General features: G+C 41.2%; 1 protein-coding gene across 1 annotated transcript; it reads left to right on the top strand.

The window, feature by feature from the left end:
- Positions 1-9,455: 9,455 nt before the first annotated feature.
- On the top strand, positions 9,456-16,391 carry syt4 (synaptotagmin IV). Its single transcript, XM_046065374.1, has 5 exons — positions 9,456-9,587; positions 11,445-12,064; positions 12,181-12,504; positions 15,490-15,610; positions 16,072-16,391. Exons 1-5 carry the CDS (start codon positions 9,554-9,556, stop codon positions 16,389-16,391), a joined length of 1,419 nt encoding a protein of 472 aa, XP_045921330.1. The 5' UTR covers positions 9,456-9,553.
- Positions 16,392-17,436: the final 1,045 nt, after the last annotated feature.

Here is a 17,436-nt window from a genome sequence, read left to right as displayed (position 1 = left end):
AAGGCCCTTTGTCGTCGCTTTTTAAAGACTTGGGTAGCCCTTTTGCATCAATTATTGACGTTTAGGGATCCACAGTCAAGTTAGCAACGCTTAGCAACTATAAATATGCAATATCCGGTTACACTTTCAAGATAAAACGTAACGTTTCGATACATTGCCATGTTGAAACGCGCATAATTAAAGTCGTGAAACGTTGCAGTTTCGTTAGGTTTAGGCACAGAAAGTACTTGGTTGGGTTTAGGTTTGGGTTAAAATAGCTATGTATGTCAATTAAGACTTAAGTTAACTAACCTTAATGTCAATTTACCTCACTCGCCTAAATAAAAACATTTAATGTTTTGTTTCGCACGGGACACAAACCCTATTCTCCTGCTTCAAGGTCCGGGTTCTGGCCCTCTATCCACCCCAATCACCTCCTTACTTCGTCTTTTCTCTTAAATATCATTTTTGCCTTTACCATCAAAAACTGACACAACAGGGCTTCCCTCAATACGTCGAACTATGACGTCAAAGGGATCCCTAGTGCGTCACAAACTGACGATTACGGCTCTTGACCAAGCATCCATATGTGACGACTTGGGAGTGAGACCGGGTTGGACATAATACTGAATGTCATGGTGTTCCATACGCGTAGGAGCCATCGAAATGTCGACATGTCCCCCTCACATTTCAAAATCTATCACTTTTTTCGGCGATTTTGGAGATGGCTCATAGCCAGGCGGTTTGAGTGACTAGTTAATCAATCAATCACACACTCCGCATCAGACATGATTAAATGGTTGAAACGCGGACAAAAATCGTGTAGGCCTATAGAAAACACGCGCCAGAAGGCAAATGTGGTGCTGAAAAGGAGAAAAACAGAGTTCGCTCGAAGCAGGTGCAGCAAAGTGCCTCAATATTACGTTTATTTTGTGCTGTTCTTTTTGTACCTGAAGACAGCTGTGGAGACGCCTGCTGCAGGGTGGGTAATGACTTGTTACAAGTAACGTAATTTTGCAGTATAAATAAATGAAATAAAAAAGTAATTGGCAACTTTTCACGTTCCTTTTTTAAAAACTGGAGCCTACTTTTACTCTTGACTCCAGTATTTTCTGTGGGCAGTAATCTACTTTTAATGTCGCTACATTTTCCATGCATACCTTCATAACTTCTAATCTGCTATAGGCTTCGTTACGCAGAAGAACGCCAGGTCTCCTCTGTGGTACAGAGACGGGCGCCTATCACAGATATGAATGAGCTGGACAGATGTAAACATTTATAAAATCAGGCAAATACCTTTTCAGTTTAAGGCTTTATTGTTCTACTGAAACAACTGAAATCCAGTGAGCGCACACCATGGCACTGGTGGTTGGAAAGCAGCATGCGTCGCTTTTTAACAAGCCGGCCGGAACCTACTTTCACTTTCCATTAACGGCGAATTAAAAGCGTATTTAGTCCCTGCAGAGAAAACGTAAACTTCACACTGTAACATCTAAGTCTGATGATCACTAGAATGATTCTGATATATTAAAAGTATCCTGTTGTTGAAAAGAGCATCGCTTTCTTTTGATGGATATTAGCCTGTTTTTTTTTTGTTTTTTTTTTTTACATTGGTTACTGTTTAATAGCGATGTGAACACAATGTCGCCGGTGAAACTAACCTTGGCTTTCACTCAGCAGCTACCAGCTGTTTTTTATTCATTCAGGAAACAGTCATTTTTGAGATGCACAGAGAGAGAAAATATGGTGGATAAAACAGTCCTGTTGGGCTTTACGTATGACGCACAGCTTCCTCTGTATGTAGTTTACCTGCATCAACAACGAGCTGCTCCGTGTTACTGCCACAAAAATTATTTGCGTTGTAAATAATCGTTGGAATAATCAGATTGTTTTGGCTGCCTGTGCTACTGCAAAGCAAGTGGTTTGGTTGGCTACATGTCCATAATAATATTTACAGGTAACAATAGTCGGCAGGGCAGCAAACTGATATTTTAAAGTGATCTTATCAACACCTTCATAGAGATTTAAAAAGTAAAATAATTATTAAACAGAAATAGCTAAAGATAATCAGCCAGCAAAGCAAATTGCATCCCCTAGAAACCATTTTGCAGCTGTTTCGAACAAGCAGGGAGGTGACAGCTGGTGTTTTGTGTGGATGTGTTTGAGTTTATTTTGATTGTAGATCCCCCCCACCGCAGACGCACTTCCCAGTCAGTTACCCTCCCTGTCTGGCTTTGCTCTCACCTGCCCTGCCACACCGGAGGAACCCAACCCCCTGCATTGAGCCTATGCACCTTATCTTGTGTTCAATAAACCCAGTAAATATCCTTCAGAACTGAGTTCTTGTCTGCATTTAGGTTGCTACTTTTACATGAGTAGGTTTGACATTTATTTTCTTTTACTTTTTATGGGAGTAATTGTACTTTTTCTTGAATAAAGATTTTTAGTACTCTACCTGCCACTGGCCAGCAGCACCAGTACTAGCGCTGACATGGTGAACATGAGACAGCAGAGATGAGGTCAACAGCACAACAGAGTCAAAGCCAACACAGGCCAAAGCACCTGTTTATGGTAAGATTGACATATGGCTTATTTAGTAATCTAGTCAAGGGCTCAGCTGAAGTGATTAGAGGGATGTTTCTAGTTTTGAAAATGTATTTTAATGGCTCGTTTAGTTATGTACTCTACTTGCATAAAATTCTCAAGAATGCAGGAATAAAGGTCTCTAAAGACCCAGAGGCCCCGACACATGCTTTATCTTGAGAGTGGGCTGACCAGAGACAAACTCCTGGGCCACTTTCTTGCCTCTGTCTGTGACCATCCTTGACCTTAAAAACTTGTGCCATGATGTGTGTATGTGTCTCTGCTAAGTGTCCATAAACAATTTGAAAGTCAAAATGTTCACACAGAGATGAGCATCCTGCATTATTTTAAGAGGAAGAGGACAGAGGTCACAGGAGCAGGAGTAGAAAAAACTGAGGAGGACGAGCTTGTAAGTTGTATTGATAGCTTTGAAGACAGTTCTGTGTTCACAAATATTTGCTGCAAGAAGAGTCAGGGACAAGTGAGACACAGGAAATATCACAGACAGCTACATCAAGTGTAACATTAGGATAACTAAATACATTTGTACTGTGGCTAGATTAACTAGCAGCTGTTCCATGGTTTTTATGGTATGTAGTTGGTTTTGTTCTAGTTATATTATACTCCCTCTCTCTGACCCTCTCCATCTTCGAGTTTTCATAATCTCCCCTGTCCATTCTATTCCCCATCTTCTGTCACTACAAAGACCCTCTTTCAGCCACACTAATAAGTGCATTCTGTTTTCAAAAGTCACTAGAAATGAGCATTTAATCAGAATCGGAATCAGAAGGAGCTTTATTGCTAAGAAGTGTTTAACACATACGAGGAATTTGTTTTGGTGATAAGGTGCTACAAACATACATTTGACATAAATAAATGTAGAAATATATAAATATGGAATATACAATGCAATATTATATAATATTAAAAAGAATGGAGAAAAATAATACAACTATTTCTAGACTATTTATCTATCAACTATTTAAGTGCTTTATTTAAAAAAAAAAGATACCCTAGAATTTGCTAAAAAAAGATTATCTAAGGTTAGAGAAAGCAAGTTATCATCATATTTGATGGCTGAAATCCTGTAACTCCAGCTGCTGCAGTAAATTCAACAACAAATGAGCCTATGTACACGAGGCCACAGTACCTATTGCCTTCTGTTTAGATACACTGTAGTGTTGCACAATTGGCCGCATAAACAAATGCATTCTGGAAAGAGTACACCAGGTTGTAAAATGCATAAACATTAGGCCTAGTGCCTCTGGCTATTTGCTGGAAATGTAGTCAGCCAATTAATAAAAGACATCTTATCTGAGTATAATTCAACAAATGAACCTATTGTCTTTACAGTTACCCTTATTAACATCAAGAAATGTGTCTTTCACGACAGAAGCAGCTGTGACAGACACATGAGGATGTGGTTAACCCATTAACCATCTTTAAAGATCTTTGCAATTCAATGCAAAATCTGAAAGCAACAGTACACGAAACTGAATTGACATTCACTTTTTAGGTCATTAAATCATCACACAATTTCATTAACTATTATTGCCACCTCCATTATCTTTGTAAAAAAAAAAAAAGAAAAAAAAAAGAAAGAAGAAAAATAAGATTTGCACAATCCTGAAAGTATCTTTTAACTCAGCATTTCTAATGATTTCAGTGAACCAAACAACCCCCAACCGAAGAGACTGATTGCTTTGGTCTTCTAGAGGATCTCTAAACTGACACACATTTGACCACGGACCCCATTAGACAAAGTTTTTTCCCAAGGTCTCCCATCTGTTAGGATTTTTTCTTTTAGATGTTTACATGTTTTATGACTAATTATTACACTCAAAATCAAAACAGCTACATTCTGTCATTGTGGGACTTATGGATGGAATTATAGTGACAGTAAATTATTCCCTTTTTTTTGCTGTGGACTCCCTGGTGCCCCGTCAAGTCATCATATTGTAGGATTACAAAGAAAAAAGGAATCAGACAACAATAGTTTCCATATATTGACTTTATTTTGATCACCCAAAATAGGATCAGTGCAATAGTCGAATTTCATCTTTTATTAATAGTTACAGTTGCTTTCCCCAATATGCTTCTTAACAACAACCAAGTAAAATATGTTGGAATGTAGACTGAACATTATGGATCGTATTATGGTTTCTTTTATTGCATCGAAACTGTGAAAATAAACCACAAACACAATTAAATCGAGTGATCTACCTTAATACCGTTTTGTGAGCTTGGGTAACAGTAGTTAAATGTGTTTATTTTGTGTCATTTTGCAAAAACAATGTTTCTACTTTCCAATTTGTAATAGTTACACATTACACATCTTTAGAATCTTTACAATTACAAGGATTAATGATGTGAAGGGCAGTTCATAGAAACATTAAAATATACTTGCACATTAAGGAAGAGAAACTTAACAGTTAAATTAGATCCAATATCAAAGATAGATGCACTAACTGACAGTGTATTTACAATTCAGCTAGTTGCTCCTCAAGGAATTCGATTACTTTCTTCAGTGTTCCCAGTTTCTGTTCAGAGCTCTCTATTCTTGCATCTAACTTCTCATTCTGCCTATCTACATAATTCTTGGTTTTCTCCAAGATGCCCTTGATGTTAACCACAAATCCCTCCATCGGTTGAAAGTCAGGCAATGCTTCAGAGGTTTTCTTCACTAATGCTATCAATGGGTCCATCAGGTTCATAGAGTCACTCATTAGCTGTGCAAAGGTGACCCTTTCTGCCTATTGGGAAGAAATAAAATCACTTCATTACTTGGCACCAACTCATTTTGTTGTTAGATTATGTGTCCACTGCAGTACAAAAGTAACAAAGTTGAAGTTCTCTCATCCTGTCAGAGTATAAAGTTACCCCACTTAATTTGTTGAGAGCTTGTGAGCAACATAGAAACTGACTGACTGACTCACCTTCAAAGTATCCAGGTCTTGTTGTAATTTCTGATGATTTTCTTTGAAATATTCCTGCAAACCCAGGATGAGTTGCAACATGCAGTTACATTTAGGGACATTGAAATAGTTTTTATAGCTAAGGTAGATTAAGCAGCAATTAATTTACCAGTTTCATCTTGTCCAACTGTGAACTTGCCAAGCAAACCAGACACAGCAGAGTGAAGATGAAGAACAGGCCTTTGGTGGTTCTGAAACCAGCCACTCCTCTGCTCCTGGTCAAAGCTGCTGCTGCTGCCATTGCCGTTCTTAAAAAAAAAAAAATAATAATAGAGCATAAAGGATCTATGAAGAACGGAAAAGTAAATGTTCTTGTTCACACTTGAAAATTGCAGCATTTACAGTAAAGGTCTAAAGTATAAACCATCTTAGAGTCACAGTTTCTAATCATACCTGTGATGTAAATGGAAGGAGAGCTGCTGTACAGGTGGAGAATGACAAAGTGATGAGATTACACCATGAAATGCTTTTTATACCCCCTACCTCACTCCACAATTGGGGTGTGTGTGTGTATCCGTCACTGTGTGTTTCTTGGTATTTGAATGTGTGTACATGCAGGATGGTTTCACTTGGCCTGCACGTCTTTGTGTCTCTACTACTTCTACTTTTGTTTTCTTTTTCACAGAAACAGTATTTGACAGTTTCACTTCACAGGAAAATGCTACAATGCTTGTCAGTTAGTGTTTGCTCTATCAGAACCTGTGAACAGTGGGGTATTTAGCTTAGGCCATACAGTTGTAACTTAGTGTTTATATCAGAGTTTAGAGTAACAATACATTGGCAGCTCTGCTCTTTATTTGGTTATGGGAAGTTTAGACTAGCAACTCCAGATTAATTGCCTTGCACTAGCACTACCCCACAATACACAAACAATGCTGCTCCTTTTTCTTAGTGTTTACTTGGATCATCAGCTGGTGAGGTTGTGTTTTGCCTGGGACATGCAGCTTTATCCCAAGCACATGATGCACATGCCATCATGTGTATATTTAGGACCCCTTCAATTGAGTTCTTTTTAACAATGTTTAACATTGTTTTCAATCCTCACTTTGCCAGTAGAGTACCACAGTGATTAAAGAACACCATAATCCCTGTACTAAAATCCACCAAGATTTTACAGCTCACTGACTAATGATCCATTGCTTTATCATCTGCCTAAATGTAGGCATCTGCAGTGCATCACTAAAATCCAGCACCAACTCTATGATGCCTACCACACCAACAGAGCTGGTGAGGATTTTGTCAATTTTTGGTCTCTATCATGTTTTGCAACACTTCTGAAGAACATACATCTGTCCTATATTTTTACCCCTGTATAAGGGTTGTGTAGCTGACCTAATAACCAGTACCACTCCCATATTTCCATTATCCTAAACTCCTCCTCTGGCAAGAGATTAAGATTTTTTGATGTGGGTTTCATATCTTGAATGTTTCCAAATGTCAGTATCTACAGTGTTTGGTTTTCGGGATTAATACTTTCTAAGTAAACTTTCCTGTAGCTTGAATCATACCATCACTGACTTTTCTGCATTGGTTTTCAGGGAAAATGCATTCTTTACCATGAACACCAGGGGTCAGTATTTGATAATACTAAATGTTTAACCTTTTGGCAGCGCAGAATGACTTGTGTTTGGTTACTTATTCCAATTATTCATTTATGTGTTTGTTTTAGGTTTGTCAGGAACAGTACACCTAACTGTGGCCAGAATGTATCTGCACAGATAAAGAGTTTCACTAACTGTTTACAGTTAGACATGTTACATTTGTATTACATACACTGCTCAAAAAAATAAAGGGAACACTATAATAACACATCCTAGATCTGAATGAATGAAATAATCTCATTAAATACTCCTTTCTTTACATAGTTGAATGTGCTGACAACAAAGTCACACAAAAATTATCAATGGAAATCAAATCTATCAACCCATGGAGGTCTGTGGAAAACCACACTACAGGCCGATCCAACTTTGATGTAATGTCCTCAAAACAAGTCAAAATGAGGCTCCGTAGTGTGTGTGGCCTCCACGTGCCTGCATGACCTACCTACAATGCCTGGGCATGCTCCTGATGAGGTGGCGGATGGTCTCCTGAGGTATCTCCTCCCAGACCTGGACTAAAGCATCCGCCAAATCCTGGACAGTCTGTGGTGCAACGTGGCGTTGGTGGATGGAGCGAGACATGATGTCCCAGATGTGCTCAATTGGATTCAGGTCTGGGGAACGGGCGGGCCGGTCCATAGCATCAATGCCTTCCTCTTGCAGGAACTGCTGACACACTCCAGCCACATGAGGTCTAGCATTGTCTTGCATTAGGAGGAACCCAGGGCCAACCGCACCAGCATATGGTCTCACAAGGGGTCTGAGGATCTCGTCTTGGTACCTAATGGCATTCAGGCTACCTCTGGCGAGCACATAGAGCGCTGTGTGGCCCCCCCAAAGAAATGCCACCCCACACCATTACTTATGCACATTTGTGGCCTGCTGGAGGTCATTTTGCAGGGCTCTGGCAGTGCTCCTCCTGCTCCTCCTTGCACAAAGGTGGAGGTAGCGGTCCTGCTGCTGGGTTGTTGCCCTCCTACAGCCTCCTTCACATCTCCTGATGTACTGGCCTGTCTCCTGGTAGCGCCTCCGTGCTCTGGACACTACGCTGACAGACACAGCAAACCTTCTTGCCACAGCTCGCAGTGATGTGCCATCCTGGATGAGCTGCACTACCTGAGCCACTTGTGTGGGCTGTAGACTCCGTCTCATGCTACCATTAGAGTGAAAGAACCGCCAGCATTCAAAAGTGACCAAAACATTAGCCAGGAAGCATAGGAACTGAGAAATGGTCTGTGGTCACCACCTGCAGAACCACTCCTTTATTGGGGGTGTCTTGCTAATTGCCTATAATTTCCACCTCCATTTGCACAACAGCATGTGAAATTGATTGTCAATCAGTGTTGCTTCCTAAGTGGACAGTTTGATTTCACAGGAGTGTGATTGACTTGGAGTTACATTGTGTTGTTTAAGTGTTCCCTTTACTTTTTTGAGCAGTGTATTACAAAAGTGGCATAGTGACAAGACCCAGACCCATTGGGAAAGCTATGGAGTGAAAACAAAAACCATTTAACAAATAATGACAAAGTCCTTGTGTCCCTGTGTTGACTCTCACACAACTTCAAGGCTACAAGACATGTGTTCCTCTGGATTGTCCAAGTGATAACAAACTCTCTATTTTCCTTCCCTTTCTGTTCTGCTCCTTGTGTTTTAGTTGTGTACAAATACTGTGCAATAAATTACAAACACTTTGCACAATCACATGTTATACTGTATTAAACCTATATGAAAAAAATCACTGCATACAAACCTATTACAACTATCAAGTACCACTTACTTAAATAAATAATAGGACCACAGTAACCTACAACACATCCATTCACCAGTCTTATCATAAAAGGATGTACACACACACACACACACACACACACACACACACACACACACACACACAGACACACACACAAGAAGGAGAGGTGCAGATTAAGACCGTTCATTCCCTAACAATCAGTCAGGGAAATTGGCAGAGCCATTGTGCTGCTACACCGGGGGTCCTTATTTCACAGCCAGCCTCCGTCACCACTGCGTCAGCACTGATGAGCTCAGCCATACCGGTGGGGGGGGGGGGGGGGGGGGGGGGGGGACAGAGGATGAGAGAGAGAGAGACAGAGAAAACAACGGGAGAGAGAAAGCGAGAGGGAGAAGAAACGGGGTGTTGCCGCCCCTGAGACACACTCACGCGCATCACAGAGTAACGGCAGCAGGTCGAGGACAGCGCATCCCTCCATCCTTCTCTCTGGGAAAACAAGGCTGCTTTTTCAATTATTGAAGCCGTACAAAAGCCCGTACATTATTAAACACAATCAAAGCCGAGCTACTGCGGAAATATACTGCAGCTCGACATCAGGAGAGCCAGTCCACCTTAGAGAAGAGAGCTCGGTGTGAAAGCGGTCCGTTTCAGCACCTCGGACAGCGACCATGGCTCCAGTGGTAGAGGAAGGAGCTCAGCTCGGTGAGTCCAAACTGACCGGTTTCATTCATTTAAAAAGAAACAGGTGTGAATGTGTGAGGTTGTCAGTGGGAGCCTTGGGCTTGTTCACCTTTTCAACAAGTTATTAATTACGAGCGATTTACATTAAAAGTATTAGCGTTATTAATTGCCAGTAGCTAATCTGTTACTTTTTGATTTATGTTCTGAATATTGGCTCTTTTTTTTTTTTTAATGACAATAGAAGTATGTTTGAGTAGCGAAAGTGAAAATTTATGGCTTTGTAACCCTAATTTACTCGATAAAATATCGTGTTTGGGGAGACTTCCAGCCTCCATTTTGCAGCTATAGCTAAAGGGCGACAGCTAATTATGAACAAAACAAACCTGTAGGGTGGAGGTGCAAGTTCTTGTTTTAGTTTTATGATATTATAATTCAAAAAGTTAATTCATCATTATAATTTGGATTTTAGTAGGTGTTACTATAGCACAGGTGAAGCCTTGAAAGCACGTTTATTTCCACTCGGTTCCCCCTCACCGCCCTCCCGTTGCCACATCCATCTGTCTGCTGTTGTTGCCTTGAAAATCAGTCCCCCCCAAGCCGTCAGGCTGAAATATTAATGCAAAGAAAGGGGGGAAACAGTATGTACAAATGCTGAGATCTGACACTGAAATATGCTTACTTGCTACCTTATTGCTTGCCCATGGATAAGTCTGAATGAGAAGCATACCCTTCAGATTATTGATACATTTTAGATGGATGCTATGCCTATGGCTATAAAAGCAAAACTATCTTACAGAATATACACTTGAAATCAATGTATTGGCATAACGGCCTCTAGAATACAGAAAGGGCAGCAAATAAGTGAATCTGATGAAAAATCACCCTTCACCTGTAAAATACTGCCTGTCAATTATAGGGAAACAAGTAGGATCAGAAACAGCCAAGCAATCAGGCTTTTATATGAGAAATTTAAATAAATGTTGCAGTACTGGTCTGATGATCTAATACATATGAACTACAGAAGATTTGACCAGATGAAAAAGGTGAAAATTATTATTATTAGGAATTATTACCTCCACTACCCCACCCATCTCTCTCTCTCTCTCTCTCTCTCTCTCTCTCTTTTCCACTGCCACCGCCCTCTTAACTGCAGGAAATGGCCTGTGTTTCCTCTATTGAAATAGACCCATTAACTCTGACTGCATGAGAAGGCAGCATGATTGCTGTTGAGTCACAGTTCAACACCATGAGACAAAGAACTAAAGCATTCAGTGGCAAACATCCCCGTAACATGTCTCCATAGTAATGTGATACTATAGGAGACAAAAGTATCACTGAAAGGAAATAGGTTCCTAAAGTGAGTCTACATCACACTGACAAACATTATCATCATAATGATTTTTATTACATCAGATAACAGAAAGACTGAGCAAATTTTTTCCATCCATTTGTGTTGGTGCCGACGTCTTGTTACTTTGCCATGTTCTGCTTCTGACTTCAGCCATTTTCAAACCTGCCATCAAGAAGTCAACCGTCACATAATGACGTTATGTAGTTTTCTCAGCAGTTCATTACTTACACCAGCTGTTTCCTGTTGATTTACTGTGGCCATGTTTGGAAAATGAACATACTACTGATGGTACTTCATCAGGGTTGAACAGATTGCCTTGTTTTCATCTCCCACTGACTGCAGCCTGCGTCAGTCGGACACACAAAATGGAACGCCTCAGTACAACAATACAATCTGTTCAGGTTGTGCAAGCTGAACCACTGTTATGTGTGATTCTTTTACTTTTGCCTGTTTCAGTGTTTATTGGGGTGTGAAGACAGACATTTTAAATTAAAGTTATTTTCTCTTTCTTCTGTCCTCCTTCATAGTGGCAGTGCCAGCAGGTGTTGCTGTGGTGAGTGTCTTTGGCCTTGTCTTCACTGTCTCAGCCTTTGCATGGATCTGTTGCCAGCGTAAAAACACCAAATCCCAGAAGACACCTCCCTACAAGTTTGTGCACATGCTCAAAGGGGTTGACATCTACCCGGAGAGCCTGAGCGGCAAGAAGAAGTTCGCTGCACCTGCCACCACGACAAATAATGACACCAGCAAAACCGACGTTAATGGAAACTGTCACACTGCATCACTAATGAGTCCGACCCGCACCGGTAAAGTGGCATCTAGTCCAAACGATTCCAGAACGGCTCTGCATCTGGATCTGGAGAAACGGGATTTGAATGGCAACTTCACCACCAAACCATTTCATCACCACCACCAGAAGGTGCGGAGTTCTCCGGACCTGGAGCTGCCCTCTCCCCATGCAGGGTTCACCCAACCTGGGGTGATGGACCGCCGTGATCTTCCTTCACCATCCAGCACCCTCTCAAGCCAGGCGCCCACCCCGGCTGTGGACAAGCCCCAAGGAGAGGAGAGGGAAGGTGGGCTAGGGACCCTCCACTTCTCCTTGGAGTACCAGCCAGAGAGGAAGGCGTTCATTGTCCATATCAAGGTACTGTATGTGTTTAGGCTGGTGTTTAGATGTGTGTCTTTACCATCAGTTTGAATAAAAATGGTTTCATACGGTCTTGACTGATTGATTGATTGATTTTACTTTTTTATATCCAGGAAGCTCATGGCCTGACCCCAACTGATGAGCAGTCTCTGACCTCTGACCCTTACATCAAGCTGACCCTGCTGCCTGAGAAAAAGCACCGGGTGAAGACCAGAGTCCTGAGGAAGACTCTGGACCCCGCCTTTGACGAGACCTTCAGCTTCTACGGGATCCCACTGGCCCGAGTGTCGGAGTTGGCCCTTCACTTCATGGTGCTGAGCTTTGATAGGTTCTCCCGTGATGAGGTCATTGGAGAGACACTTGTACCCTTGTCTGGGATTGACTTATCGGAAGGGCGTGTCCTGATGAGCCGAGAGATCATCAAGAGGAATGTCAAGGTAAGATCTGGAACCATTCGTTCTTTGAGAACAATCATTGGGATTATATTTATATGAGACATGCAATATTTTAAAATGATTTTAGAGTATGCAACACATTTTATGTAACAAGCAGTTCCAGTAAAACTCAAAGTAACCATGTAATCACTTCAAATTCCAAAACTGCTTATTTCCCTCATTATAACACTAGTCTCTCAAGCACTGCAACAGTTTAGAGAAATGTAACGAAATGAAACGCACATGCTTCCATTATTAGTCAGTACATAAATCAGTATATAATCATCCTGAAATCCATGCTTTATTAATATACAATGAAAAAATGCCAATGCATCATGCATAGTTTTCTTACAACCACACTGAAATCTTTCATATTGCTTTCAAGTGTTAATGTAACTCTAATGGCATAATCTCTATCTTTAATGAAAGTTTCATGTGGATGTAAATTGTTTGTTTTGGTAATGCACTGAAGCAATTCAGTTTGGGCTTTAGTTAGTTTGGAAAGGGTTAACGTTAAATAAAGCCAATGGGGAAAGCAGATAGGCAGCGTATCCTTCTCTGGAGACAGAGACAAGATCTGTTGCACCGTAATGGATTTGAAAGCTGACACTGAGGTCTGGTGTTGCTCTTGGACTGCTGTGAGTTTAGATAAGTCGTTCTTTTTTTATTTGTGTTATCAGTTTGTGCAGTTCATTATTGTCTTTCGCTAAATTCCTGAAAAGCTGATCGTAATTGTGAAAATGTGTAATTTATGTGATCAGTGCATTTAAAAATGATACGTTCCCTGTCAAAATACCCCTTAGCAAACAAGGCTTAGACCACTGAATAATCTGAATTATGGCTCATTTGTGTTTAATTCAGTGAAGAGCTTTATATCCAAACAATATCAGTGAATTAAAAAAGGGACAATTTGAAAGGGAATAGACCATCACATGGACATTGTCATAGTCGCAGTAGTGCATTGTATAGATGGAGTGATATCCACACCACATTATTATGGATCTGTGGGCTGGTGGTTAATAGACTTCTGCTTCGGACTGGCTGTTCCCGGCAGCTGTGAGGACCACAAATGTACTGTAGCCCAATAGGACATATTTCCTTATTTCCTTTTAGAGGAATGTCATGTACTGTAGTACTGCCACCAGTTATTAGGATATAGGCTAATATAGTGTGCTGTAGTATTGTGACAACTGAGACAGAAAGTTCCAATGAGTATATGTATATATTTATGACTAAACTTTATTATGGCAGCAGGATTGGCTACATGACATTCAGTGTACTAGTGAATTTAAAGGATGAAGTGTTTGATGATATCTCTATGCTTATCACAGGGCTGTGGTCTAGTGTGCAGCAGTGCTCTATAGACCTAGATGGGTTAGCTGTACATGAGCATTTGTCGGTTTGCAGGTGGAATGTGAGATGATGTCAATGTAATTATAGAAGGAATGTGAGCTATCTGTAATATCTTTAAACCTCTCTGATACGATTTAGTACTCCAGAGAAGGGCTGGGTAATGCGACTCAGATTCTGAGAAATATGAAAAGCTCATTCCCTCTCAGCAGTGCTCCCTCTGTATTTTTATAATCAAAAGGATAATATTTCTTAAAGTATGTTCTGCTGGCTCTCTCCACGCTGAGACTAAAAAGATTTTTCTCAATTCCATTTCTCACTGGGGTCCCAGGAGAGACAAATCTCATAAAACCTCTGCTGTAGGGAGGAGTTTAAGAATCTACTATATTGTTTTGCAATGTGATTCTTCATCTGGATTCTTTTGTTGAATTTGATGTTGGCAGGTGAAAGTGAAAAGGGCTCGGGATCTTTAGATACATGCTATATATCAGCTATATAACAAAACAGTGAATTAAACAGAATAGTTTATTCATAATTCCATCCAGCATTTATTATATCCATATGATTATGTGTATGGCATGCAACGAGACTTAGACTGAATTCTCTCAATATGAGCGATCTATATTGTTCCTTCTGATTAGAAGCAGCCCTTTGCTAACAGGGTGGTGGCTCTCTTTGTCTGCATGGCATAGATTTTGTCTCACTGCTTTGTGTGGGTACGTGTGTGTGACTGTGTGTGCGTGCATGCATAACGCGTATGTGCGAGCACAGAGCAGTTCATGGAATCGATATGGCATGTGGCAAGCAGCGTAGCCCTCGCCCTGTTGGATGACAAAAACAATAGAGTGGATCTTTTTCTGTTTATAATACTAATATAAAAATAATAAATCAACAATGTCCCCAGAGGAAGGATATAGAAACACAACCGTGGCACACTGTATTTTTGAGAGCCCTAAACATCAGGACAGGGGTAGAAGTTGTCTGTGTCGGTGTGCTGCCTCTCACTGCCATGGCAACCATGAGCTGAGGCGTGACATGCTGTTAGGTGTGATCACAGCATCCGAGGCGTCACCTCTCTCGGGTGTGGACACAGACATGGATGTGTATGTGTACCACAAATTGTAGAACAGTAACGCGGGGAAAGTAGTAAGAAGAAGCAGATTAGGGAGCTTCTCATTTACACATTTATGCTGGTTAAGATATGAGAACGCACCCTGTAAGCAGGTGATGATTATTTAGTTGACAGGCATTTAATCGTCACCACTGACATTTACAGTACAAGCAGCAGCAGGTTTCAGCACAATATTGTTGATAGTAGCTAATTATTATTTCATATTACATAGATTTGCCAATTGCCACACCCTATTAGGTGTTACTCACACATATGTATGTATTTCATTTTACCTAGTAAAACGTGTTTAATCATGAAGGAAAGATGTAATAACAGTAGGAGGCACTGGTTTTAGCTGTACTCATTATATTAACAATACATTAACAACAGTATGTTAGGACAAAGGTCTTTTTTGCATACAGCCTCTGTGGCAATACACTTGGTCAGGATAAATAGCGGGTTCACTTGTTTTTGGAAGCTGATAAATTACTGCATCATTTTTCCATCCCTGCTCTGTCCCTCCACAGAAGTCCTCCGGCCGAGGCGAGTTACTGCTCTCCCTGTGTTACCAGTCCACCACCAACACTCTGACCGTGGTCGTCCTCAAAGCTCGGCACCTGCCCAAGACCGAAAACAATGGACCTACAGGTACATCAAGTTTTAGCTGAACGTTTCTAGATGCAATCCATGGGATCACTGCTTACACAGACAAAAACATGTGTGCATGAACTTCCTTCACATAACCATGAACAGATGAGACCACCAGAATTATTTTGCTCTTCCTGCCACGCAGTCCAGACTGCTTTGGATGCTGTGATAGTTGCCATAATGACACCGCCACCGCACTAAAGTAATCTGATCAGGATGTGATAGAGAGCACTTTAGTGACAAGCACACACACATACACACACAAAGTGTTTACACAGCCAGCTTCTTCTGTCCTCATCGCTAACATCCATCATTTCCGCTCTATTGATTGCTGTATTGATCTGGTTTAGGAATAATATGCCACTCTGCAACCGCTGCAGGGATGGATATATTCACCAAGCCTTTTTTCCTTGCCTGTGTCCTTACTTTGCTCTTGTGCTCATGTCATTCTTCTTCTCTAGATCCGTACGTCAAGGTGAACATGTACCATGGAAAGAAGCGTGTGTGCAAGAAGAAGACCCACGTGAAGAAGTGCTCCCCCAACCCGGTCTTCAACGAGCTCTTTGTCTTTGATCTGCCCTCCGACGAGGGCCTGAGGGACACCAGCGTGGAGCTGTTGCTGATGGACTCAGACACAGGCAACTCACGCTGCCCCAACACCATCCTTGGGCGCCTGGTGCTGGGCACGTCAGTGGCGGGCACCCCCGGCGAGCACTGGAGGGAGATCTGCGACCACCCGCGTCGCCAGATTGCCAAGTGGCACGCCATGTCGGAGGATTAGAACGCCAGGGTGTTGGTGGTTTCTATCGTGCATATCCGAACGAGGATGGGCGTGATTTAACATCCCGCTAGCCAGTACCCATTGGACTTTCAGTAAGGGCGGGTGGGATACAAGGGGAGGGGATATTGATGTTGAAGGAAGGGTTATTTGAAGTGATGTCATCATTCAATCAATCATTCAATCACTTATCTTTGAAGTTATTGGGGTTCAGCGGGGAGGGCGACACAAAAGGGACCCCATAGCTTTAAATGATCCCAAAGACTGTCACTGAAAATCACCTGGTAACATGCAACATCATCTCCATGGCAACACCCAATTGTCACTGTTACCGTGTGCAGTGCAGAATGTCTTAAATGTCGCTATTACTCTTTCATTTCCTCCTCTGCTCTTTCTTCTTCTCTTTCTTCAGCTCTTCATCCTATAAATAGTAACCTAGTCCATTGTATGAAAACCAGAATTAACCACATCTGACAATGCTGTAAAAAATGTGGATTATTAAAGTTTATTTTATAACGACAATGTTTTCTTCATAAGGATGTAGATTGTTTTTATTTATGTTTTTGTTTTGTACTCTTATAGTTGATTTGTTGAACATGTTGAACAGTATAAGTGGTATTTCATATATCATTACTTAAGTACAAGAAAGCCTAAATTAGGTGGTTTGAGAAAAGACTGGAACAGACTGAGTGCTTTGGGGACAGTTAACTGTGGATGCATTTTTGTGTGTGTGTGTGTGAGTGTGTGTGTGTGTGTGTGTGTGTGTATTTCGATATGAGAGTGCTTGTGCTGATGCGACTGTGTGTGTGTGTGCGTGTGTGTGTTAGCTCTGAAGGCATGTGAGCCACATAATGTTTACTGTACGTGTTTTGTCCCCTTTACTGTGAGCACAAAGACAGCTGAAGTGTAAATGTATGTACCTTACTATAAAATATGGCAAGTTCTGAGACAAAATGCAGTTTCTTGTCGTCTTTATTTCACAGGTATGTCAAGTTAATTGTGTGAGTGTGTCTATGTGTGTGTGTGTATTTGTAAGTACATTACTACC

The sequence above is a fragment of the Micropterus dolomieu genome, linkage group LG12 (genome assembly GCF_021292245.1).
Source record: "Micropterus dolomieu isolate WLL.071019.BEF.003 ecotype Adirondacks linkage group LG12, ASM2129224v1, whole genome shotgun sequence".
Lineage (NCBI taxonomy): Eukaryota > Metazoa > Chordata > Actinopteri > Centrarchiformes > Centrarchidae > Micropterus > Micropterus dolomieu.
The sequence above is the reverse complement of the archived record's forward strand: the minus strand, read 5'-3'. Positions and strand labels throughout refer to the sequence as shown.